At 37.2% G+C, this 25,299-nt stretch overlaps 2 protein-coding genes across 8 annotated transcripts; one reads left to right on the forward strand and one right to left on the reverse strand.

Moving 5' to 3' along the window:
* Window positions 1–12,052: 12,052 nt before the first annotated feature.
* LOC135619219 (cytokinin riboside 5'-monophosphate phosphoribohydrolase LOG3-like) lies at window positions 12,053–13,826 on the forward strand. Its single transcript, XM_065121026.1, has 7 exons — window positions 12,053–12,362; window positions 12,524–12,621; window positions 12,699–12,729; window positions 12,809–12,908; window positions 12,994–13,064; window positions 13,144–13,287; window positions 13,368–13,826. Exons 1-7 carry the CDS (start codon window positions 12,225–12,227, stop codon window positions 13,458–13,460), a joined length of 675 nt encoding a protein of 224 aa, XP_064977098.1. The 5' UTR covers window positions 12,053–12,224; the 3' UTR covers window positions 13,461–13,826.
* Window positions 13,827–15,886: 2,060 nt separating this feature from the next.
* LOC135619217 (uncharacterized) lies at window positions 15,887–24,588 on the reverse strand. Of its 7 annotated transcripts, none has more exons than XM_065121021.1 (6): window positions 24,389–24,588; window positions 23,994–24,312; window positions 22,590–22,752; window positions 22,210–22,500; window positions 17,329–17,911; window positions 15,887–16,272 (listed from the first exon to the last, which is right to left on the reverse strand). In XM_065121021.1, exons 2-5 carry the CDS (start codon window positions 24,089–24,091, stop codon window positions 17,357–17,359), a joined length of 1,107 nt encoding a protein of 368 aa, XP_064977093.1. In that variant the 5' UTR covers window positions 24,092–24,312; window positions 24,389–24,588; the 3' UTR covers window positions 15,887–16,272; window positions 17,329–17,356. The 7 variants fall into 7 exon arrangements, with proteins under 7 accessions (XP_064977093.1, XP_064977092.1, XP_064977096.1 ...); XM_065121020.1 differs by having other exon boundaries at window positions 17,324–17,911; XM_065121024.1 differs by lacking the exon at window positions 15,887–16,272 and having other exon boundaries at window positions 17,082–17,911; window positions 24,031–24,312.
* Between the last annotated feature and the right edge of the window lie 711 nt (window positions 24,589–25,299).

Consider the following 25,299-nt stretch of genomic DNA (forward strand, 5'->3'; position numbering starts at 1 on the left):
TCGGTGATCTTCGTGAACCTCCGACGATCTCTTCGGTGAACTTTCGAAAATTCCAACAGGTTCCCGATTTCTTCTCGGTTGGTTCCGGCAGCATCTCCGACGATTCTTCGGACTCTTAAACGTCCATCGAACTTGACTCCGGTATTCTTGCTTTATGTTTTCTGGTTATCGTAGTTAATCTTGCACACTTAACTCAATAATATGGATTAGATCAATTAACCCATCAATTGATTTTATCATCAAAATTCGAGATTCAACATTTAATACGATCATTCTTTACATGTTCTTTTTTGCTATAAAAGAAGCACTTTACTATAAAATCTTTCTTTTCATTAGTCTGTTTAACATTTTCAGACCCAATAAATTTCTTTGATAGATGATGCTTAAATTTTCTTTTCTTATTACCAGCTCCTTGAGTAGCAGTCATGACATTATATGGGCTTTCCTACTTTAATCTTAATTTTTTATGCACACATACTAGTTAACTCATTCAAATCCCACTTATCCTTATTTTTATTATAGTGAATCTTGAATAGGTCAAACTAAGAAGGAAGGGAATTAAGAATAAACTGCATGAGGAATGACTCATCAACATTCATATCTAATGCTTCAAGTTTTGCAGCTTTGTCAACTATATTGAGGATGTGATCCTGAATTCTTCGAATGCCATCATACTGAGTCATAGTCAGTTCTTTCATTAATGTACCAGTCAATGACTTATCTATTAGGAACGAGTTGGCACTAAGAGGGGTGAATTAGTGTAGTGGATAAAAATATCAGTTTTGTAAAATCTTTATTCGTCAAAAATTGATCTAAAAAAGTGTTTAACTTTAAAATGTTTGTGAGCAAATAAAGTAAGTAAATCAATTTGCAATATGAGAATTAAAAGCAAAACAAAGATTCAAACCAATTTATAGTGGTTTGATTGTCATGACATACATCCACTCCATCGTTTCCTCTTTCGTCAAGGCCATTGACATTCATTAATAATCTTCTTTCAATGGGTCAAGATCAACTACCATTTTATACCTCTCTTCTCATTTTCACAGGTTTAGGAGTCAACCTTTACAAGCACACACTCCTCCCTAAACAGAATTCTAAACTTAGAATTAGAGGAGGGGATTTCTCAAGTGATTACTACAGCGTTTTCTCACTTTTAAACACTTTGTGCTTGTGTATGTTAACCAGGGATGAGAGGGATATTTATAGGTCTCAAGTTGATTCAAACTTGATGCCTAAAAATGTCTCATCCCGGGTTTCTAGGGTACGGGCGGTACCACCGCCTACATTGGGCAATACCACCACCTGACAGTCTCTCGGAGATTGTGTCTGGGCAGTACCACCGCCCGACACTAATATTGGGCGGTACCGTCGCTTGACACTATTTTGGAGACTATGCCACGATAGCGCTACCTGTTGGGTTATTGTTTGGGCCTTTCACTTGGCCCAACACAGTCCATACATGGACTCAACTGACCTCTAATTGGGTTGGCCTAATTTCAATCCTAATTATGTACTAACTATGAAATTTAAGATATTTACTAAGCTAAACAATTTTGTAAGTCTAGGTTTCTTCTGGCGAGCTTCTAGCGATCTTCCGATGAACTTCCGACGATCTCTCGGCAATGTTCCAACGGACTCCCGGTAAGCTCTTGGACTTCACGACGATCTTCTTGGCGAGTTTCGACGAGCTTCTTTGGCAAGCTCCTAGACTTCTCGGTCAATTTTGATTGAACTTCCGACGAACGTCCGAACTTCCGATGAACTCTTGAACTCCTAACGAAATCGTGTCCTTGACTTCAAGACTTCATTTTACTTTATGCCTTGCTATCATAGTTAATCCTGCATAGTTAAAACCTACTTCGATATAGATAATTATTACTAAGCTAATCAAATATTGTCCAACATATCATTGGTTTATTGACGCTTCGTCTGATTCTTTGGCGCATCATCCTCTCTTGCGGTCTATTGCCCAATCGGTCAATTGACCTCCGCAACTCCGATTTCCTTGGCACAATATCCACTCTTCTTGGCCTAATGCTCGAACTCATGGCCCGAAGCCTTCTGTCGATATGTCGACCGATCCTTCAGTTCGACATCCAATCTTCTAACATATTTTTCTTCAACCTAATATGATTCTTCCTGCTTTAATTATCTCTCTCTGATCGAAGCATCCTGCGTCACTCAAACAGCAGATCAAATCATAAACACTATCAATTGGTTTCATCATCAAAATCCGAGATTCAATAATCTCCCCCTTTTTTATGATGACAACCAATTGATAACGGAGTTAACTTTTAACTTCCCCTATCAATATGTCATATTGATAGAACTATTGGATTCAAAAATCTAAGTAACATGTCATGATAAAATCATGTATAACATCATACTTATCCCTCTTTGTCATCAACAAAAAAAAGTTCAACTATCAAGTGTTTAGACATACAAGTTCAAATCATTACATAATCTCTTGTTTTATCATCATGCAAGTTTTATAACATACAACTAGCAAATTTGTTCATCATCTTACAACATGCATAATCACCAAATCATTAATAATTTTGAAGATGTGCAAGATTGTAAATTTTGCAAGTTTGCATTTTTGCTTCTTAAGATATGCAAGATAGCACTTCTTGGTGATGTTTAAGATAACAAGTTCTACATCATGCAAGCTAGTAAATTTTACACATATGAAAGTTGGCAAGGTTTTGTGTCTTTTGAGATGAGCAAGTTTTTTGCTTCTCTTTATTATTATGCAAACTAGCAACTTTTCTCTCCCTTTGTCATTGTCAAAAAGAAGGAAAAAATATAATTTTATAATTCTTTTTCTTTTACATTAATTTCTAAATCATAACAAAGATAAAGTATCATTCTTAATTACTATATGGTATCATTTCAGAAAATGATAATTGTTGACTTTCACATCATAAAAAATCATAGTATTACATGCATCATTCCGAATTAGAAATATTTCAAATCATGATGATATCAAAATGTCAAATTATATTATATCCTACCATGCAAGATTATAACTTCTCATTTGTATGTATCAACATAATATCATGAGTATTACATGATTTTATATCATCACATGAAGGATAACAAGAAAAATTTGGTGATGAGATATACAAATCATGATGACAAATTATGAATATCAAGAGACATATTATGATTCTTTTTGGATAACTCAAATAGTGAAAAGAAAGAATCATAGTAGACAATTTTGATTTATAAAAAGAATTTTTAAGTTATAATTCCGAGAAATCAAGAGAAACCATGCTTCATTTTAATAAATCTCCTCTTAAATAAATAACGAAAAAAATTCTTAAGAGATCATGATATAGATAAAATTCATTTAATCTTGTAGGAGAACAAGATCTAATTTCAAGCATATAAAATCTCTCAATTCATTATAAATCATAAAAATTATAATTTCGAAAAATCATGATTCATTTAGATAGTATATAGCAAAAAGAAACATCGAGGATAAGTCTCATTTTTTGGTGAATAGCAAAATGAAACAAGGAGAAAATAATCTTAATTCACAGAAAGATTTCAAGTATCAAATATCGAGAAATCAAGATCATGAATTGAATTATTTTCCTCTTTAATAAATGGCAAAGAGAAACATAAGAGATCAAATAAGATATCTTGATTCATAAAAGATTTCATGTTATAAATCTCGAAGAATCAAGATAAAGCTCATTCAAATTCAAATCGTCAAATTATCAAAAAAAAATTCAATAAATTCAAAAAGAAACATAGATAGATTCATTAATCTCTCTTTTTTGAAAAAAATTGATAAAGTTGAAAAAAAAAATTTAAGGTGAAAGCTTTCCTCTTTTTAGTTATTTCAATTCATGTGATTTATTTCATATAAGCAAGTATTTTTCATTTATGCCAAATAAAAATATGCATCAATGTTTAAAACCAAAAATTAAATTTCATCATTATGTCCAAAAATATAACACATTAAACATATGGCTTCTTTAAACAAGAGATTTGATTTATCATTTTAAGTCCAATGATAATACATTTTCCTTTTTATGTGTTTCATTTTATGTGATTGATGTCATATAAATATGCTCAAGTTTTTGATATAAAAACCATCCATCTTGTTCAAAACCAAAAAAATAACTTTAATTATGACAAAGATCAATAAGCCATGAAGCACAAAAATTATATATAATTTTAAATTATAAAATCATTAAACATGATTTTAAATTGTCATTATGCATCATTAAATCATTCATTAATCATAAAATATTTTTAAATAAAATTGAAAAGCAATAGAGAAATCATTAAGATACACATTAATGATTCTTAAAAACATACATAGGATTTATCTTAAGCATTCGATTTAAGTCTAATATTTTGTTCCTTTATCATAAAGCATGTAATTTTCATGATCATTTTCAAAATTATTAGAAGAATAAGCATGATTCCTAAATTTGTTATTTTTATTATACAATTTTCAAAAAAAAAATTATATATAATTTTTCTAAACTAATTTAAGAATAACTCATGAAATGCATCATGTAACTTCAAAATAAAGCAAAGGGGTTTTGGTTACCTCAACGTCGAAAATCGTTAAAGCGTAGTTTACCACATCGCCTTCATCGGTTTTCTCCTCGTCATCGGATAAGCTCGATTTATCCCAAAGTGCTTCCCTCTTCTTGCGTTCATAGAAAGTAGTTGCGTTCGTTTTAAGTTTATTTTTGTTCTTTAATTCTTGTTTCATGAACTTTTTAAATTTCATAGTGAGGAGTTCAAGTTCACCATCATTTGAGCTTTTGCTCGAGTGTCTTCAATTATTCTAAATGTCAAATTCTTCCTGTTCTTTGGAAGGTTGTTCTCAAGTTTATCATGTCCAACATGTGCCATAAAGCTCATTTCATAGGTCATTAAAGACCTAATAAGTTCTTCGAGTGAAAAATTATTCAAGTCCTTTGATTCTTATATTGTCGTTATTTTCGAATCCTAATTTTTAGAAAGTGATCGTAAAACTTTATTAATAAGTTCAAAATTCGAAAAACATTTGCCAAATGCTTTTAAACCATTGACGACATCCGTAAAATGGGTGTACATATCAACAATGGTTTAGCTCAGCTTCATTCGAAATAGTTCAAAATCATGCATTAAAAGATTGACTTTAGACTCTTTAATTCTATTCGTGCTTTCGTGTGTGATTTTAAGAGTACGCCAAATATCGAAAGTCGTTTCGCAAGTATAAATCCGATTGAATTCATTTTTGTCTAAGGCGCAAAATAAGACATTCATAGCCATTATATTTAAAGAGAAAGTCTTCTTCTCCAATTCATTCCAATCGTTCATTGGAAGAGAAGACTTTTGAAAACCAAATTCGACTGTATTCTATAAATCAGGATTTAACGAAAGCAAGAAAACTCTCATTCGAGTTTTCCAATATGTGTAATCCGTCCCATTAAAAATGGGAGGACGAATGAGAGAGTTACCCTCTTGAAAGCCGAAAAGAGTCATTTCTATTTGGGTGTTAAACCAAATAAGAAAAACGTGGCTTTGATACCAACTGTTAGGAATGAGTCAACACTGGGGGGAGGGGGTGAATTAGTGCAACGGATAAAAATATCGATTTTGTAAAATCTTCATCCATCGAAAACCAATCTTAGAAAGTGTTTAACTTTAAAACATTTATAAGAATGTAATGAGCAAATAAAGTAAGTAAATCAGTTTACAATATGAGAATTAAAAGCAGAACAAAGATACAAACCGATTTATAGTGGTTCGGTCATCGTGACCTATATCCACTCCATCGATTCCTCTTATGTCAAGGCCACTAGCATCCACTAACGATCTTCTTTCAATGGACGAAGATCAACTATCCTTTTACACCCCTCTTCTCCTTTTCACAGGTTTAGGAGTCAACCTTTACAAGCACACACTCCTCCCTAAATATAATTCTAAACTTAGAACTAGAGGAGGGGATTTCTCAAGTGATTACTACAGCGTTTTCTCACTTTTAAACACTCTATGCTTATATATATTAACCAGGGATGAGAGGGGTATTTATAGGCCTCAAGTTGATTTAAACTTGGAGTCTAAAAATGTCTCATCCCGGGTTTCCAAGGTACGGGCGGTACCACTGCCTGGAGCCTGACACTGGGCGGTACCACCGCCCAGACTGGCGGTACCATCGCCTGGCATAGTCTCGGAGACTATGCCACGACGGTGCTACTACTTGTTGGGTCACTGTTTGAACCTTTCACTTGGTCCAACACAGTCCATACATGGGCACAACTGACCCTAATTGGGTTGGCCTAATTCAAATATCAATTATGTGCTAACTACGAAATTTAATACATTTACTAAGCTAAACAAGTCTGTAAGTCTAGGTTTTTTCTGGCGAGCTTCCAGCGAACTTTTGATGATCTCTTGGCAATGTTCCAGTAAACTCCCGATAAGCTCCTGGACTTCACGACGATCTTCTTGGCGAGTTCCGATAAGCTTCTTTGGCAAGCTCCTAGACTTCTCGGTCAATTCCAACAGAACTTCCAACGAACATCCGAACTTCCGACGAACTCTCGAACTCCCAACGAAATCACACCCTTGACTCCAAGACTTCATTTTGCTTTATGCCTTGGTATCGTAGTTAATCTTGCACAGTTAAAACCTACTTTGATCTAGACAATTATTACTATGCTAATCAAATGTTGTCCGGCATGTCATTGGTTCATCGACGCTTCATCTGATTCCTTGGCGCATCGTCCTCTCTTGCAGCCTATTGCCCAATCGGCCAGTTGACCTCCACAACTCCGATTTCCTTGGCATAATATCCGCTCTTCTTAGCTCGATGCCCGAACTAATGGCCCGAAGCCTTTTGTTGATACGTCGACCGATCCTTCGGCTCGACGTTCAATCTTCTGATATATTTTTCTTCGGCCCAACATGATTATTCCTGCTTTAATTGTCTCTCCCTGATCAAAGCATCCTGGGTCACTCAAAATGCAGATCAAATTATAAACACTATCAATTGGTTTCACCATCAAAATCTGAGATTCAATATTATCAGCAGATTTAAATCTATCTTCAAAAACCTTAATATTTTTATGCGCTAGTTGCAATTGGTAATGAAGTCTTTATGTTATTTACCATCATTATTCTTATGAACATTAAACTAAACCTATCAAATCTTTCCTAAGCTTTCATTTCATTAACTTGTTCTACAGGACTTTCATTAGTTAAGTCTATAGGCTTTTTAACGAGCAATGCTAAATCAAGATCTAATATACCTAGTATAAATTGTACATGCTATAACCATTCTGAATAATTTGATCTAAAGAGTACGGGGACACTAGAAGCATAAGAATGTATGGACGGAAGTATCACTATAAAAATATAAAATAACATAAATGCTTTGAGTTTTTCAAAAAAATTGATGAACTATTGATATCATCTATATTACAACTTTAGGTGAAATATTGACATATCTAGTGTTCACTCAAGATCATCTATGGAAGACTGATACCATCAATTGTGAATATTACCTTTGGGTATTATTACCTTTGGGTATACAACCCTAAATTGCAAGGATATCTAAAACAATATCATCTTACCCCATTACATAATTATTTGAAGTAGATTCACCTTTGAGATTATCTAAATCTCATAATTATGTATGTCATTGTGAATATTATTTCTTTAATATTATTTAGGACTAATTTCTTAATATTATTTTATAAGTTATTTGTCTAGGTCACTTTGATGGCTACAAGACCAATATAATGATATAAAATATAATTTAAAATCTCAGGTCACTTTGGCAACTATAAGTTACATAAAACTTAAGGAGATGAGTTACAAATAATATTCAGTAAATTTCTTCAATTTAATTTATGTTAAGCAGTTCAATAATATAATAATAACCATAATAATTACTAAACATTAATAAAAAAAACTCATATCATAATCATGATAATATATAAATTATCTCTTTAGAAAGATACGTATTATTTCATAATTTCAAATATATACATGTGATTAACCAAATGAATATCCAAGAATAATAATTGGATTTTCTTTACCACATGTAAAAATATAATCAATAATTTATATGAAAAAATATAAAAGTGAACCGTAATTTATATTTTTTATTAAAATTAAATCGAATCAAATAATCAAAATATAATCATGATTAAATTCAATCATAATTATAATAAATTATATTTATCAATTTTATAATTGAGAATATAAATTAGAATTGTTAATTTCATAAGGGTAAAACTATAAATATTTGACAGGATATAAACTAGCATTATGAGATTTGTAAAGGGTAGAATTATAATTTGGCAAAGCCCTAGCCTCGAGGGCAAAATCATAAATATGCCAACTGTTGTGCTGCCGTCACCTACGCGCAGCCGCCACCACCGCGGGGCTGTCTCTACCCGTGCGTGGCCGCTGCAGCGGTTCTTGCCCGCGTGCGGCGCTACCGTTGCCACCGTGGAGCTGCCTTTGCCTGCACGCAGCCACTGAGGCGATTCCTGCTCGCGGTGGCCTTCGCTTGGGCGCGGCTGCCCACGCGTGTGGCTGTTGCCTGCGTGGCTGTCGTCGCCTGCGCACAGTTGGGCGCGGCTGCTGCCAACGCACGACCATCACCTAGGTGCGATTGCCCGTGCGTGTGGCTGTTGCCTACGCGACTATTGCCAGTGCACGACCTGCATGGGTGATGTGATGCCCGTGTACGTGTGTTGCCTGCTGCGCTGTGACACGCACGTTGCCCAGTGTAGCCTCTATCACTAGTAGATTCGCTAGTTGTACATAGCAAGGTCGACGGCAACCATTACTGCTTAACGATCATTGGAGAATAGGGATTATTCATGCATCATAAATAAAAATAATATATCTAATATATTTGATCTCAAGAACCTACTTTGATACCAATTATAAACATAAAATCTGTAATATGCTATATTAAATGTAAAAAATAATCTTTTATGCTAGGATTGAAATCAAGTATAATTATATATAATTTTACGATGTGTACCTTTTGATATCATCTGAAAAAAAGATATTTGTTTTGATGTGCAAGGGCACCATCTTTAGATCCAAGATCACTATGAATATGCAAAAGAACTAAATCATTCTCCTCTCTTCATATCTTTTCATGGGACCACTTAGATTAGGGAGAGATTATAATCCCTTAATTGAGATAGTTCTTAAAGGTTCTATCTATTTATACGTGAGAGTAGAGGGTATAGGATAAATAATTAGGAGAGTTTCTCTCATCAAGATTATCTTATAATGAATTATACTTTAAGTTGACTTCTTTTCTATTGATCAATATATGTTATCAAATTTTAATTAGTTATATTATATATCTTATCTAATTATAAAGCTTACAAAAAATCTAACATTAACTTTTACTTCTTTCGAATTTAATTGTGATAGTACATTATCGAATCCATGATATAGTAATATCCAATCAATTCAACTTATGTCTAGATGTCAACTATACACCAACCATGCGTTTCTATATGATTATGAGGTGTCGATCGAGTTCTAATCCCGGTGTCAAATTCAATATTAAATTAATAATTAATAATAAACTTAAAAGATCACTGGTTTACGACGAGTGGCTACACAAAGACTCTGTATCCCAAAGCAGAGATGGAGATTAGCCTAAGAGCAGCACGTGAGATACAGTGCCTTTTGCCGATGGCCACTTACCTCGTCACGTGAGCTGACAGTACCCTTACGGAGCCAGTAATGGCTACTGGAGAGATGTATAGTGGCATGCGTCATTATTTTGGAGCTCAACATGTTCCGATGGCAGGGGTTAATCATCAAGCATCGCATGCTTGACTTCTCCTTGTGTGATGGGCCAAAAGTGGACCTCTGAGGAGAAACATAAGCCGACTCAAACTTTACGATTGGCTCAAAGTATTTGCTGCATTCACTTTTCACTTTGGGTAGTCTCTTGACATGCAATCGAGAGGTTTTCCTTCTCGTTCTATATTTATTCTTCATGAACTCGAGCAGTTGTGTCGATGTTGCTCTTATAGGTCGGAGTCTTTAATATTGATGTTAGTATCTTGCGCTATACTTACGGATCAAAAAGAACTAAGAAATAAAAATCTAAATCGAATCTATTCAAAGAAAACGAGATACACAAGCATATATCAAATCATCGCGGTAAAAATCTCAAGTTTATAATGTAAAATCATGTAAATCATGAATTGAGGATTTTGATGTGAAAACTATGATACGACAACGAATCTCAACATAGTTTTGAGAGGATTCGATGATACAAAAACTTATGCTAAGAGCATACCTCTTCAACGACGACGACGGTGATCAAATTAATAAATATAACAAATAATTTTAAAAAAATAAAAAAAAATAATTCTAAAGTGAAATATTAATGAGAGAATGTCGTAATCGTATCCGATAAATATATTATTATTTTTTTTGGTATGTATACAACTCCAATATTCTAACCGCTCGAATAAGAAATGATTCGAAAAATAATTTGGTTGTGAAAACCTTTCGATTAGACTTGTCATGTCACGTTTGATTCTAACTCGAGAGAGGTTTTGCCGAAAGCCCAACGAGTCCACCAACAACGTCACGCCATAGACGGATGCCTCCGACTCCCTCTTACCTCGATGTCTTGTGGAGTGCGAGTAGGCACATCATACCCACATGAATCTTCCTTCTTTGGGTCCAACCCAGCAGCCATCGATGAAAAAAAAGCAAGGCTCGAGATGTCGACGTCTGTAGCATGTGAAAGACCAGACACGGATTAAAGAAACAAGATGGTCCAATAGAGTCCAAGCGCAGGCAAAGAAGTGGTGGCACTGCACTTGGCCTTTCGGAATGTTGGTGGTGTTCTTCTTCAACAGCCACCACCTTGACATGATCAGCCCACGCGTGCAGGAAGACCTACCAACATCATGACATGATCAGACCTGTCATTCCAAGAACAAACTATATACATCTCACTTGGCTTAATATTATAAGGTAAATTATATATATATATATATATATATATATATATATATATATATATATATATATATATTTAAAGCTATACAAGTAATTTATATATCTATTATATCCATCGATAAGGATATATTTACATGTGAAAGACGGAAAGAGATGAACTAAGTATTACGAATAGTTATTTAACCTTTTAGGTTGAGTTGACATCGAGTTATGTGTATTGAGCTTGATCGAATTTAAATTTTTAGATTGAATCGATGTCTAATTAAATATAGAAATATGGCATATTATATAATGCTTGAAAAAGAAGAGTAAAATTAAGGCAAATTTATCCACCTCAAATCTAAATTTCTACAAGAACATATGCCACTTGGAAGGTAGCAAGCAAGATGAGCCAGGAGAAGTGCTTCCAAGGAACAACTAGTGATGTGCCCGGCTGTTCCCCTACAACCCAACTCAGCTGCCATCCGATCTGTGGGTCACTCCTCTCCTCCGTTAGGGCACACCATTGCTGAGTGGAGGGAAGGTGGAAGAAAGAAAAGGAGGACATGTGGCCATATACTCTCTTTAGGCCCCCCTTTTCGTCTTTGGATCGCTCACTGCAATCTACACATGATGTCAAAAAAGACGGAAAAGGAGCGACGCCTTTCTTTGCGTCCTCCACCGAAAGCTTAAGCTCGCGAGTGTTGCATGCATGTGGATGGAAAAATCAATTCTTCATGGCACAAAATAACAATGGTCTTTCACGTGCATCGACCGCATCATTCTTTGTCTGTGATCTCTGTTCTCTTCGTCTTCCAAATTGTTCCTGCCGCTGCATCGGGAGACACCAGGAAATAATGAGAAGAGGAAGGAGGAGGTCGCAGGGTACCAAGTTGTCGAGTGTCGTCCGGTAAGAACTAAACTTCCAGCTACTCGACGGGCCATGTCCGTTCTCCACTCCGCTGGCCAAAGCATCGAAAATGATTAGGTGGTGGATGTCCCACCGGAGCTTTCTCAGAAACTTATCATCATCTAATCAATGTTCATCAGAGACAAACTAGATTACAACATGGGCATAACAGGTCTCTCTCCACTGTTCCCTGACATCAACTCATTATAAAAGGGGCAAGGGGCAAAGAAGGGGGAAGCAACCGCACGGACGCCCTATGCTTACTGTCTTCCCTCGAGCTAGGGAGCCGAGAGCTTAAGTTCTACCCACGTATAGTGAGAAGGAGAGAGGGTTCTCTGTTCTAAACTCGAGCTCGATGGAAGCTGAGGCACAGGCTTTGATGAGCAAGAGATCCACAGCCTCTCGGTTCAGAAGGGTGTGCGTCTTCTGCGGCAGCAGCCCCGGGAGGAAACCCAGTTACCAGCTCGCAGCGATCCAACTCGGCCATGAATTGGTCGGTCTCCATCTGTCGTCCCAATCCTCCTGTGTTTTTTTCCCCTGAGAATGGAGCGTAGCAAGATATATGAGTCTGTCGCAGCTCCATCTGCGCTGGGCGTGGCTTATCTTTCCGGTGGAATTGGTCAGACTGATGCGAGGGGTTGCTCTGTCTTGCAGGTTCGAAGGAACATAGACTTGGTGTACGGTGGAGGAAGCGTTGGCCTCATGGGTCTCGTCTCCCAAGCCGTGCACGATGGCGGCCGCCATGTCTTGGGGTCCGTCTCTCTCCGTGTATAATACGCATATAATATGCTTGCCGATGCTTATGTTATCTTCTTTGGATACGTTGCAGAGTTATTCCCAGGACTCTGATGCCTCGAGAGGTACGTACGTCTTGCTACCTGCAATTTCTAATCTTTCTTTCGAAGAAGAACACGAGGTTGATGCGAGCATGGCCTGCAGATTACGGGAGAGACGGTGGGAGAGGTGAGGGCCGTGTCGGGAATGCACCAGAGGAAGGCGGAGATGGCCAGCCAAGCCGATGCCTTCATAGCATTGCCTGGTAAACAAACATCCGTGCCGAGAAGCACACTGTTTGACCGCCGTAACATTACATTGGCATCTTAATCTCGTTGTTATCTACTCAGGTGGCTACGGAACCCTGGAAGAACTCCTCGAAGTGATAACTTGGGCTCAGCTGGGGATCCACGACAAGCCGGTGAGACCGACCCCCGTGCCTCGCTTTCAGGAGATGTTATCACCGTCGTATAATCGCCATCCTCTGGTGGGTTTGGCAGGTGGGGTTGCTGAACGTCGATGGCTACTACGACTCCCTGCTCTCCTTCATCGACAAGGCTGTGGACGAGGGATTCATCGCGCCTGCCGCTCGTCATATCATCATCTCCGCACAGACTTCCCACGAGTTGCTGTCGGAGCTCGAGGTACCGTGCGATCGAGTGGTCGCCGAAGACGATCGGTGCGGTCGATAAAGAGTATCTGAAACACATTCAAATTCATGCAGGATTACCAGCCGATGCACGACGGGGTTGCGCCACAGCTGAGCTGGGAGCGGGAGCGGTTGGGGCAGTCACCCAAATCGAACATCGGGCGTTGACGGCAGCCCGCCGTGTAAACGTTGCCGACGTCCACGTGGCAGATACCTTCTAATTAGCAGAGCGGTAGAGTCGTGGGTCCCATCGTGACTTTATGGTGGTTGACTTTGTTGACGCCGCCAAACTTTTGATGGGGTCGAATCATCGTAGATGCTGACGTGGAGAAACAGGACTCGTGGCCTCCTCTTCCTCCTCCTCCCTCCTCCCTCCTCCTGTCGGTAAACCTATTTTTATTATCATCAGTTTAATTTTATATATATATATATATATATATATATATATATATATATATAATCCGTGTTTTCTGTAAATATTTATGAGATCAATTAGCTAAAACCAGCCAGCAATATGATTGCTGTCTCTGAGCACATCATGCATCGACTGACTTTAATCACTATGAAGTCGATTTTGACCGTCCCCATCGACTTGGAAACGAAGCATGTGCTTCGTACCTTTCAAAAAAAGAAAAGCAACGCATCACCAAAAGATCGAGAGAGATGTGTCCAAGAAGATATCCTATCGGACACTCAAATCACGAGACAGAAAAATAAACTAAGGTGAAGAAGGGCACATCCGATGCAGCTTTTCATCTTCCATATCCAATCTCGATCTTTCACTAATATTGATTGTAACATTAGCAGCGGCGGCAACGACAAAACATTATTCGCTGTTAATAATCGAAGGAAAGATGGAGACTGTTCCAGACAGCTACAAATAATTGTTCTTCGACTTAGCGAGGACATCTGAAGCGTCAGGGATGACGCTTCCTTTGGATAGATGGTCCAAGTTTACAGGGACGAGCAACGTGTCGTATCATGCCACCACATAGAAATAAGACATTGATGATGTCGATGACGGTGTTCTTTTATTGGAGAACGATCCGAGTTGGAAATAGACGATGAATAGGTAGACGATGTTCAATTATGTGGTAATCAAATCATATCCATGTGGTGGAAACGAGGTACGTAGGAACAAACAATTGCACAGGGAACAACGGAGGAAGAGCGAGGGAAGTAACTCCCAAAAGGACTCCTCGGGGGTCAACTCGATCGGTCTCTTTCGTTGCTCTTCTTCCAAGTGTTCGAAGAAGAAGAAGAGTTCTCACTGGCAGTAGGACGTTTGATGCATGACAGCGGCAGGAGACCCTGATGGACCTGTAGGAAAGGCGTCTCTCATCCACCTTCACACCCCTCACATGCATAGATCCATGTGGCAAGTTGGACTAAAGAAGAGGATGAACAAACGTCAATCACGTGTCGTCGTCATGTATAGAATTCAAAAGGGTTTTGTGCATCGCTCGGCCTTCTTTCCTTTTGCGTCCTAACATCAACATGGACACCACGTCTGTTGGGAGCACTGACATGAAAGCGGCACACAGGTGCGGAGGCCTCTTGTCACTCTTTTGTAGTGCTTTATCTATCTACATCAGTACAGGCTGTGACATGAAAACATAGCCTTCCATTGAGTGGGCGGACAAGGATTAGTTTGAAAGGCATGTATAAATTGAATCAGAATCAGACCGCTCAACCCAATAGTTGGCTGGTTCTAAATTAAATCGGAATTGATCCTGGATGACTCGATTCCGGTGCATAGGTTTAAAAAAATCAAAAACATCGATTCCAAATCTTTAATTTTAAATTTTTTTATTATTTAAAAATAAATTTATAAAATTTGTTAGATGAATTCTTAAAAAAAAAATTTAAATCTGAGAATTTTTTTTTTCTTTTTTCATAAATAATCATTTTATCCTTAGCTCCGATTAGATCTGTCTCCACTCTGCATCACCTTTGTATGCATGACGACAATGGCAAGTCCAACGAGGACCAATCGTGGGGGCAAAGGAGAGATGGCTCTACATGAGTTGTGCAGGAGTAATCGAGTTTAAAGTTGCAAGAGGCAATAGCGAGCCTTTGAGAAAGGGCCAACCATGGGGGAAAAGGGGGAGGCCAAGTTTAAGGTTACGAGCGACGATAACAACCCTCGCGCGAGGGCTACAAACATCGACGATAAGCCCTTGCGCGAGAGTTACGAGCAACAGAACGACAACTGCATGCGACGATGAGTCCGACAAATTTTTTTTTTTTTCAAACTTGCTAGCGATAAAATAATCTTTTCACACAACCAAAGGTACTTTGTAAGAAAATTTTAAAGTTGAGAAGCTCTACAAAAAATTCTCAAATTTAAAGTTTTTTCCAAAAATTTACCCAACCTTTTTGTTTTATATTTTAAAATTTTTAATTAAAATAATAAAAAAATAATGATTTGAACTGAAACCACCTGAACCAAAATCAAAATCAAAACCATCGGTTCTGGTTCCAATTCCCAATTTTGGGGAACCGGAACCGACGGTTCAGAGCACTTTGTCAGGCCTAGCTGAGTTACCATTTATGTAATGCAAATAACTCATTAAAAAAACTGTCACATGTGCTTGCAAATTTTGCCAGAAAAAGAAAACTATCTTAAGACTTTAGGAAGCTTGTATCATTCTAGAAACGAAGTCCTCGTCAACTAATACAATAATAAGGATTTAAACTATCAACATAAGAGAGGTGAATCAGATATATTACCACCAAATTAATTTTGCCACTTGGAGAAAGAGATGTGGATTTTTTTTACTTTTTGACCCTCGGAGATTTCTTTTCAGAATAGAAGCATAAGGGCAAGAGTGGTACCATAACGGGATCCACCAAGAGCATATAATTGGGGAAGACGAACCTTATCTCCTGATGCAACCCTCTTTTATCTTTTTGCACTCGTACACATCCATAGTGCGTCGCAGCACTGTTTCAGATAACCAACGATACACAACTGTTCCTGGAAGCACCACTTCCATCAAAGCATGTCAATATTGATCAGAACAGTATGTAGATGTGATGCAGGAAGGTGCAAAAGCAAGCAGAGAAATGTTCCTTTTAGAATGTCAATCCAAAGCTCCTTCCTACATGGCTTCAAAAACACTTTAGAAAAAGTAACTTTAGTCATGACATGGGGACACAACTGAATGGATCACATTTCCAAATAGGGAACATGAAGAAGTCCATAAATTGCTACCACTCAAACGAAACTGAAACATGTACTTGCTATTAGTTGCCATCTTAAAGGATAGCCAAGTTGAGAGACACTGGTGTCTGTAATAAAGCTGTGTCAAGAGCAAGCAACTTTCTACATACTATAGTCCTTCAACTGGAGAGTGGAGACAACTATTCTGAGAAGTGCTACCTAGTACCACTTATAAACGGATAGAAGCATAGTAAAACCAGTGAGATAATATAATGCATCAAGGAAGCATACCACCCGAATTGAAACAACCAGACTTTTAATCCAAGAATCTAATCTGACCATTATGGGTATACCGTACATAATTCGTTATCATGTCATGTTCAAAATATGCCTGCTACATTCATTGATCAAGTGGCAATAAGCTATCCATACAGAGTTATGATAAAAGGTGTTACAGTCAAACATACACTCCGGACATAAATGTATTATGCTTTAAGGCTCAAACAAGGAGATCTAAATGGTTCTCTACTGCAGACAAACAGAATCCTCAAAACCCTGCATGACCCCGACAAGTTAGTACTTAATATTATAGTGAGATGAAATTGAAGGCCCACTACTAAAGCTAGCAATAACTTTCAAATTTTAAAAGATTAGATGTGATATTCATGGTATGGTACATACAACAGAACTTTGAATTATTTGGCCAGAATAGCAAATGAGTTAGGAAAAGCAATAATTCACATAAACTAATGTGCCTATTAACATTAGAAAAAAAATTGTATAAACTGCAAACAATTTCAAAAAAAAAAAATCTGAATTTTAGTTGGGAGATCTATTCGATAAAGGAAATGTAAAAAAGGATGACCTTACGCTAGGTCGCAAGCAAAACTGCAGAACGTTAACTTAAATCCATCACTTGAATTATCTCAAAATGCATTTGCAAACTGGGCAGATTATTGGCAAAATAGAATCTTTCGGTTGCCTGCAGTTTTCCTTCACATCTATGAGCTTCATCTTTAAGCAATTGCAGCATAATATCTTTCTCCTTACGAATCCATGGCCTGTGACGGTCAAACCACTGCCTTGGAGTACCATGAAGAACAAAACGAACACTAGCATTGTGAACCAATAAAAGCTCAGCAACCTTCTTAATAACAGTCCGATCAGTCAAATATGCTCCAGCACTATTCAATCCGACATCAACATAATGGAACTCAGAGATGCTGAACAACAGATCATCCTCGGTTATGGGATAGAGGTGATCTTGCCTCCTATCAAATATCTGGGGTGAAGCCTTCAAGTGAGCAAATTCAGTCACAAGCTGGTTGACCACAGTCCCACCTTTGCTGAAACCCAGAATTATTGTTTTAGGGAAAGGGGTTGGCAACAACGTAGGTGCATCTACATTTCCTTTTGTTTGTTCCACCAGGTTGCTTGATGTCAAGCTTAGCACCTGCTAATCAACAAGAGAAAACAAAGGACAAAAATATGCATGTTGCCACCATATGAATTGTTAACAATTTTTTTTCCTTTTCTTTTACTGTAAGAAGATGGAAATTCATACCAAATCGGTAGGACAAAAGAAAACGGTACTCATTTTTAACTGTGTTATTTTCATATATGGACTTCAATATCAATGAGTTTCAGAATTGAACACTTTACGAATACAGACTGAAAAAATTAATTCAGAAAAAGCTAAATCCCTTAATATAAGAAAGACAATAATTTCTTAATACTATACCTTTCTTGCAGCACCTTCGTGGAGAATGTAAAGGAAATAGATAAGTAAAAGTGTCAGACGAGAATAGTCAATTTTCATAGGCGGACATTCCAGTTCCAGGATCTTTTCAAGCCAGCACCAGCAATTCGAACTCCCCTACTTCAAAGGCTTCTTCTTAAAAGCACCTTCCAGCAATTTATTGCATAATTCAATCCAAATCTAGGGATTCAGTAATTTTCTTGACCACTATTTTTCTACTTGGTATTTTGGGCAAGCTAATATAGGTATTGAAGAAAAAGGGAGAAAGACTATTGAAGCTCTTCATTTTCAGTTTAAATAACTAACAGAGGTTTGATATTTTGAGAAAAAAGGATGCATGAAGACTTCTGATGAAGTTACAGTTTATGACTATTTTCATACTCCTCATTTAAGAGTAATTTCTCAATGCATTGTACTAAATACACATGATAAATCTTTAATGACTGCAATTGTTCTGCCTCTCCAAGAAAACTAGTTGGTCATTATTAATTTTGTATATTTCTAACTAGTAAATGCTAAAGACCCCAAGCTATGTAGAAGATTTATCACTTAATTTTTTTCAACATCACAGCTTAAAGGAGATTACTATTTGCAGCCCCTTTTTTACTATTTACAACCCCATTTTAATTTTTTTTAAAAGTTCTAAACTACTCATGGCGTTGACAAGAAGCAACGTCGACAGCGAAAATGACATAAGAGGTTGTGGGGAAGAAAAAAGGAGTAAAATCGGTAATATTACGATTGTAAATAGTATAATAATATTTTATTATTTATTAATGGGTTCCCAAAAGTAATGGCTTGTCAATAGTAAAAAATGGGCTAGTAAGCTTCCAGCTTAAATTAAAAAAATAAGAAACCAAGGGTGGAAACACTTAAACTTACAGCATGCCGAAGGCTTAACATCTGTGTTCTTAAACCACTTAATATATTGGTTGGATTTTCCACGAAAGTGCAACAAAATGAGTCAACCAATCTCTGATTAAAAACTAGATCACTGAATATTTTGCATATAGGAGATAGGTCTAACCAGATATTATCCATCAAATTAACAAATTTTGACTTAATTCACTGATGCTAGCATGAATGTATCTAAAGCATCTGCACAGAAATAGGGGATGAAATTTGGACTGGGTTCAACACAAACCTTGTCGACCTAAACTGATCACTAAACGTGATTGGAATTCTTGGAAAACCTCAACCAAACCCCAACTTGGATTGGGTTCGTTTTTATCAAAAAGCCCAATGCAAGACCAATCTGAATACGAGCTAACTCAACATGTCCTGAACCCAACAGTACACAATTCAAACTTTTTTCTCAAGATCAGCTTTAGTTGATTAAGGTTAATAAATTTAGGTGTTGGGTTAGGTCAGGATTTACCTTTAGCCTGATTGAACACACCCAGGCTGCATTTCTAAGCAGAAACAGGGAGAAAATACAAAACCTATCATCATGCTATATTTTCTAGTAAAAGCGATCTCTGATGACTGCCTCAGCTCTAGCGTCGATGCTTATGCAGGCAGCAAATGGCAGAGAGTTAAAGTGGTTTCACGCCAAAATTGCAATGTTACAAAAGGGCACACCCTCATTCAGATAGCTATAGGCCCTAGGGATGGTATGGAATGACCACTCTGAGAGCATATATTGGTAAAGGGTCATCCTACTAGGATGGTTTGGTATGAACACTTGTGGATTTATGATGTGGTTATTGTTTTGGTGAGTTAGCTTTAGATCTTATAATTCATCGAGTGATGTGGTGTATGATTATAAACTGCACAGGTTTTATGGATTGTTAGATGTTTGAATGTATTTAGTATCCTCAATTGTTAGTCAGGATCCTGGATTTTGGATTGTTAAGAAATTTTAATATTATCAATTTAAGACAGTTTCACACCTCTTGATTTAAACTAAATAGAACAAAAAAGAAAAACACGGGCATATCAGTATGATATCCAGATCCCTGGAGTCCGAGCCTAAAATAGGATAACAGTTAGGCACAAAATGCCAAACATAAACTATAATTCATATGCAAGCAGTAATATATCATATGTTTCAGATACTATCCAAAACACTTTAATAAACACGCACAAGTTATTTCCCCTTATACCAGGAGTACAGACAGAAATATTTCTTGACCTCATAAAAAACTCAAGCCAACTAAATCATAGCAGTTTTGTATTCTAGTCTAACCAACAACAAATATACTGGCATAAAAAGGGGCAAGACTAAATCTATATCTTAAAAGATCAGAAAAATGAATAAAGCGAAGTCAGACAACAAGCTAAAAGTACTGCATAAACAACATAAATGGAGATCATTGAGATGAAAATCCCTGAATGCATACAATAAGTATTCTGGAAACTATGTTAAGCATTATCTGAAGCTTCTGAATGAAAGTTAAATAAGAAATATTTGCAGGGAACATAAAGAGACACTTTTAGCCTTTTCCCTGATGTATTGACACTTGATGCAATACCTACTCCATAATGATTCCATTTAGACATGCAAAAACTTTCATATACAGAAATACAAGTTCACTATGATTAATCAATCAATTTTACTAAAGGTTAGATCACCAAAAAAATCAACTAAAATTGATTTTTTACCAAAGCAAACAATTTTATTTACCATCAAATGTACAATCTCATAGTTTACATATATGTACATTGAGCTCAAATAGAAACACTCCCTTCACGTACACTAAAGAAGTATTCTCTCCATACAAGGGCATATTCCATTATTTTAACAATTCACTTTCTGAACACTATCCACAGCCTCTGATGATAAAATTTAGCACTAACAGCCTCCTTAATCCTCAAAGTCATCTCCTCCTTGGACTCCATCTGTTTCTGTAAATTCTGACACTTCTTTCAGCCCATAAGTGATGTAACAACAGCTGCTTTTAAGGCTTTTATAAAATTATTAATCAATGTTTTACCTTTACAGAAATCATAAAACCACCTCACCTTCTCTAGACCGTTGCGCTGTTGTTTATCTTGGCAAACATATAACAAACCAGTTGTCCTGTCACTGAAAGAGTAAAAAATAGTGCCACAGGCAAAACACAGCTCAACTGTTGCAGAATACCCCTCTGGACTAGCCTATCTCTGACCTACAACTTCGATTGCTGGATGACGTAGTTAAGGATCCATCGGACAATATCGTAATTAGAGCAAAAGGTAATACAAGCAGCAAATATCAGAGAGGAAGAGGTGATACAGCAACATTGCAAGGCAGCAGCACCAGAAACAGATCAATATAAGAAGTGGAGAATGGCAGCAGTATCAGTGACAGATCAAGATAAAAAAGGAGGATGGTAGCAGCTCAACAGAAATAGAAAAAAGAAGAGAAGAGAAAACAGAAAAAGTATTTGTGGGCAGATAAATAAGGGGAAGATTGATTCAAACAACACAAAACAAATAAAAAAGAAGACAAGGACTTAGCTTTGACGAGTAACAATGACCACCCCTTTCCCTGTTTTCTTGGCATTGGTATAATTATTCTATCAGAAAGCAATCTACAAATTATAAAGAAAAAAACAACTGAAAGGTAGGACTCCTACAACTAAAACTTCTGAGGCATATGCCTACAACAAGCCTTATAAAGTATATTATACACCACAGTTGCAGGATGCCTTGAGGGGCAAAATCCTTGTCAATGCTCCTCGAATGCCAACGAGAACTCCCATAATAACATCTAAAAGTGATGCCAACTACACCTTGTTTTCCTGTTACTGAAGTGACCTCACACCAAAAGAATGGCATCTGTCAGCCTAGCTTTACCTTATTGTGAGAGCTAAAAGATTACTTGCTTCCACCATAATGAATTTATTACTCTACACTACTTGCTTCCACCATAATGAATTTATTACTCTACACTCTATAAAAATAAGGTACAATTGCATCAAATATGTGACAATGACATGAAAATATAAAATCAAATCAAGCCACCTTTGGAAGAATATTCTAAAAACAAAATTGAAACTAATTCTTACCTGTTCAAAACACCTGGATAAGATTGCAACAATTGCAGACGAAGCTGGAAATCCATTAGGGTCATACCGTTTTGGATCACCTCGAGAAGTCAATGATGGTATGAACTCCTTGTATACGGCAAAAGGTCCATTAAATGTAGAAGCCTCCACCACCCAAACATTGGCTGAACACCCCAGTTTTGACACAAGCAATTCAGATATATTCCTTGAATCTGATAACCTCTCAATCACAGAATTCCCAGTTCCTTGGACCTTATCACCGTTAAATAAGATGGCATTCACAGAAGGCATCTGTTCCCAATGGCAAAAGTAAAAAACAAAGGGAAAAATCAGGGGTCTCAGGATCTGGAAACTGGAAGATCTATGGATAGAGATATTACCAAAAGGGTTCTGGAGGATGGTGAGAACATGAGTGAAGCAGCAACCTTTAAACAGGAGCCAGCTTTGGTCGGATTGAGGGAGACCTTAAAACATCCGGTCCACCGATCCATTGGTTGAGAAACCAACGGTGACAGCTTTGAGCAAGCCAGGTGGCGATAAGACCTAATAATTTAAAAGATGAAAGATGCAGAGATGATAATAACATCGGAAACTGGAAACAAGGAATAAAGAAAAACCATCTCGTAATTTAATTTGAGCTGCCCAAGACTTTCTAACCAGAACTACCATAGGTTTCTTTAAGCTACTCTAAGAAATCTTACCTGGGCAGACTACTTAAGGTGAAAAGATCATTGTCTACCAACACCAATAAAAGGATATCATGCAGATGAGGGGAATATTTCCATACTGAAACATTTGGTGGAGAGCATAGGAATAAGTGCATATAAGTAGAATCATAATGTCTCGGTTTTGCTTACCTAGACTACCATGAAATATGACAAAACAAATCTAAAGAGTAAGACATGCACACATGATATACATACAACAGAAACCCACAGGTGCCAATATGTATGACCATTTCTTATAGTCAACTCAATGATCTAGTCATCTGCCATGCTCCTATGATGCATTAGTTTCAAGATTTGCAAAAGAAAGGGCAATGACCCAACCCATGAGCTTATGCCAAATTTTAATTTTCTTATTTAAGGATCCACTTTTCAAATAAGACCTGATTCTTTACCTTTTGTAGATTTTGTACTTTTAACATTGGTTATGCTTAATCTAAAGAAATAGGTCTGAATAACTGGTGAAGTTATGGTCGACTTCCTAATTAGTCATCTATTTGAATTTCCAATTCAGGATATAAATTTGTGCATAGAGTTATAATGCCCCCATTTGTGCAACTTCGAAGATGCACTACCCATGAAATAAGAAGTTTGTTCCTATTTTTTTGTTTTCGATGCCAAGTACAAAGAAGGGTGATCTATTTTTTTTGCTATTTTAAATGCAACGGTTGATGTATTTAAGCACTGACATACTAAGAATCAATAACAAAGTACATGACATGAAAAGGAAACTAAGCAAAAGTAAGCTTCTTTGTGGCAAAACCAATCAACCCAGTGATAGTTCAATTACATATGGTTTGCTCTAAACAAAAAGAAAGAAAGGGATGAGAGGCAGAGATCATCAACAAAAGTTGATGCTTCACTATTCCAGGTTATAAGATGCAAGTTAGCATTCTCCGTAATTATTGTTGAACCATATTAGCCAGCCAAAAAATATTTGATATATGTCTTGTCTTCTACCGTCCTGTAATTTTTTATCAGCAAGAACCAAAAAACAAAACCCTTTTCTTAGACCTCTAGCGTTTGATGACTGTAATTATCTAGTTCAGATAACCATACCTCAAGAAAGAGGTATCAAATACAACCCTGATTCTACCTCTGAGACTCATAATCGTTTCAGAAAAGTCGATACGATGCCCCACAATCTTCAGTTGCATGAGGCTGCGGTAGTGCCTTTCCCTATGCTCCTAAACCTTCAAGATCGTATATCTCTCATTCTTCGGATGCCAATAATGTACGGTCAGCCGAACCAATCTAACAACGAAGCAAACGAGAGAACAAAAATCGAAACCGCCCATCAAATTCCGACACAATGAGCAAGAGATCGATCGAGAGAGCGACATAATGGCGATTATAGTACTCATCATCACTCCGCAACCTTAACAACAGAAACAGACAAGATAAGCAAGCAAAAAACCTGCTCGGACGAAAGAAGATCTCAGAAATCTACGAACCGGGGGCGCCGCCGGGAGAGCAAAGGGCGAACCGAAACCCTAGGTGCGGAAGAGAGAGAGAGAGAGAGAGGAAGCGAAAGCCGCGAAGGAGAAAAGCCGGGGGGAAGGAGGACGCCCGTCGCTCGCTCCTTTTGCCGCTTCCACCCGAGGCGTTTGGACTTGCGTTGGCCTCCCCGTTTGCGTTTGTTTGTTTATCGAGTTCCGGTAAAGGGCGGGCCTCTTTTATATGGGCCGCACACATTAAAGCGTGCCCCTATGGTGATGTGGCATCCGTGTGATGACGTTAAACATACTTAGAAACCCAATGACGTGGAGCATTAAATTTATAATAAGTGCCTTATTAACGAATATTAAAGGGTGATGGATCAACCGAAACGGTCCTATGCCACCTCCTCATCCGTCATGTGAAATCGAGGTCAGATTCGATGCATAATGTGTCTAACTCTCTGCATTATATGCACCACACGTATGCCACATCATCACCGTCCCCTTCCATGATTTGGAGATATATTTTATTTTTCGTATTGCTGATATAATAAATATTTTTCGAATTCGGATGAACTAGGCAATGATACACTTATCACAGTAACACCAAACACTACTGAGAATATTTTGAGTCTTATAGGAACAGTATTCCTTCTTAACAAGGCTACTGTATACTGTAAATGGGAACTTCTCCAAATACAATCTAAGCTCTCTCTCTCTCTCTCTCTCTCTCTCTCTCTCGCAATTATCATGTATAAACAAAAACCAGAAGGAAAGTGTAACTAAACTCGCGGAAACAGATTAAATAGAATAGCATGTAATTAATGCATGCCATACCCTGCAAAATATTTTTTTAACTGTTATGTATACACGGAGAACAATTCCATTTTCTACTACTGACTTTGTACAAGAATAAGAAATCAAAC

The sequence above is a fragment of the Musa acuminata genome, chromosome BXJ2-8 (genome assembly GCF_036884655.1).
Source record: "Musa acuminata AAA Group cultivar baxijiao chromosome BXJ2-8, Cavendish_Baxijiao_AAA, whole genome shotgun sequence".
In the NCBI taxonomy this organism is placed as follows: domain Eukaryota; kingdom Viridiplantae; phylum Streptophyta; class Magnoliopsida; order Zingiberales; family Musaceae; genus Musa; species Musa acuminata.

Bases quoted from the DNA above. Each gene is read 5' to 3' on its own strand.
- LOC135619219 (XM_065121026.1), top strand. From the start codon at position 12,225: ATGGAAGCTGAGGCACAGGCTTTGATGAGCAAGAGATCCACAGCCTCT. The intron at 12,363-12,523 runs GTCGGTCTCCAT...TCTGTCTTGCAG, and splicing joins TCCAACTCGGCCATGAATTG to GTTCGAAGGAACATAGACTT. The intron at 12,622-12,698 runs GTCCGTCTCTCT...GATACGTTGCAG, and splicing joins GGCGGCCGCCATGTCTTGGG to AGTTATTCCCAGGACTCTGA.
- LOC135619217 (XM_065121021.1), bottom strand. From the start codon at position 24,091: ATGCAACTGAAGATTGTGGGGCATCGTATCGACTTTTCTGAAACGATT. The intron at 22,753-23,993 runs GTATGGTTATCT...TTAAATTATTAG, and splicing joins TTTGATACCTCTTTCTTGAG to GTCTTATCGCCACCTGGCTT. The intron at 22,501-22,589 runs GTAATATCTCTA...CATTGGGAACAG, and splicing joins CATCCTCCAGAACCCTTTTG to ATGCCTTCTGTGAATGCCAT.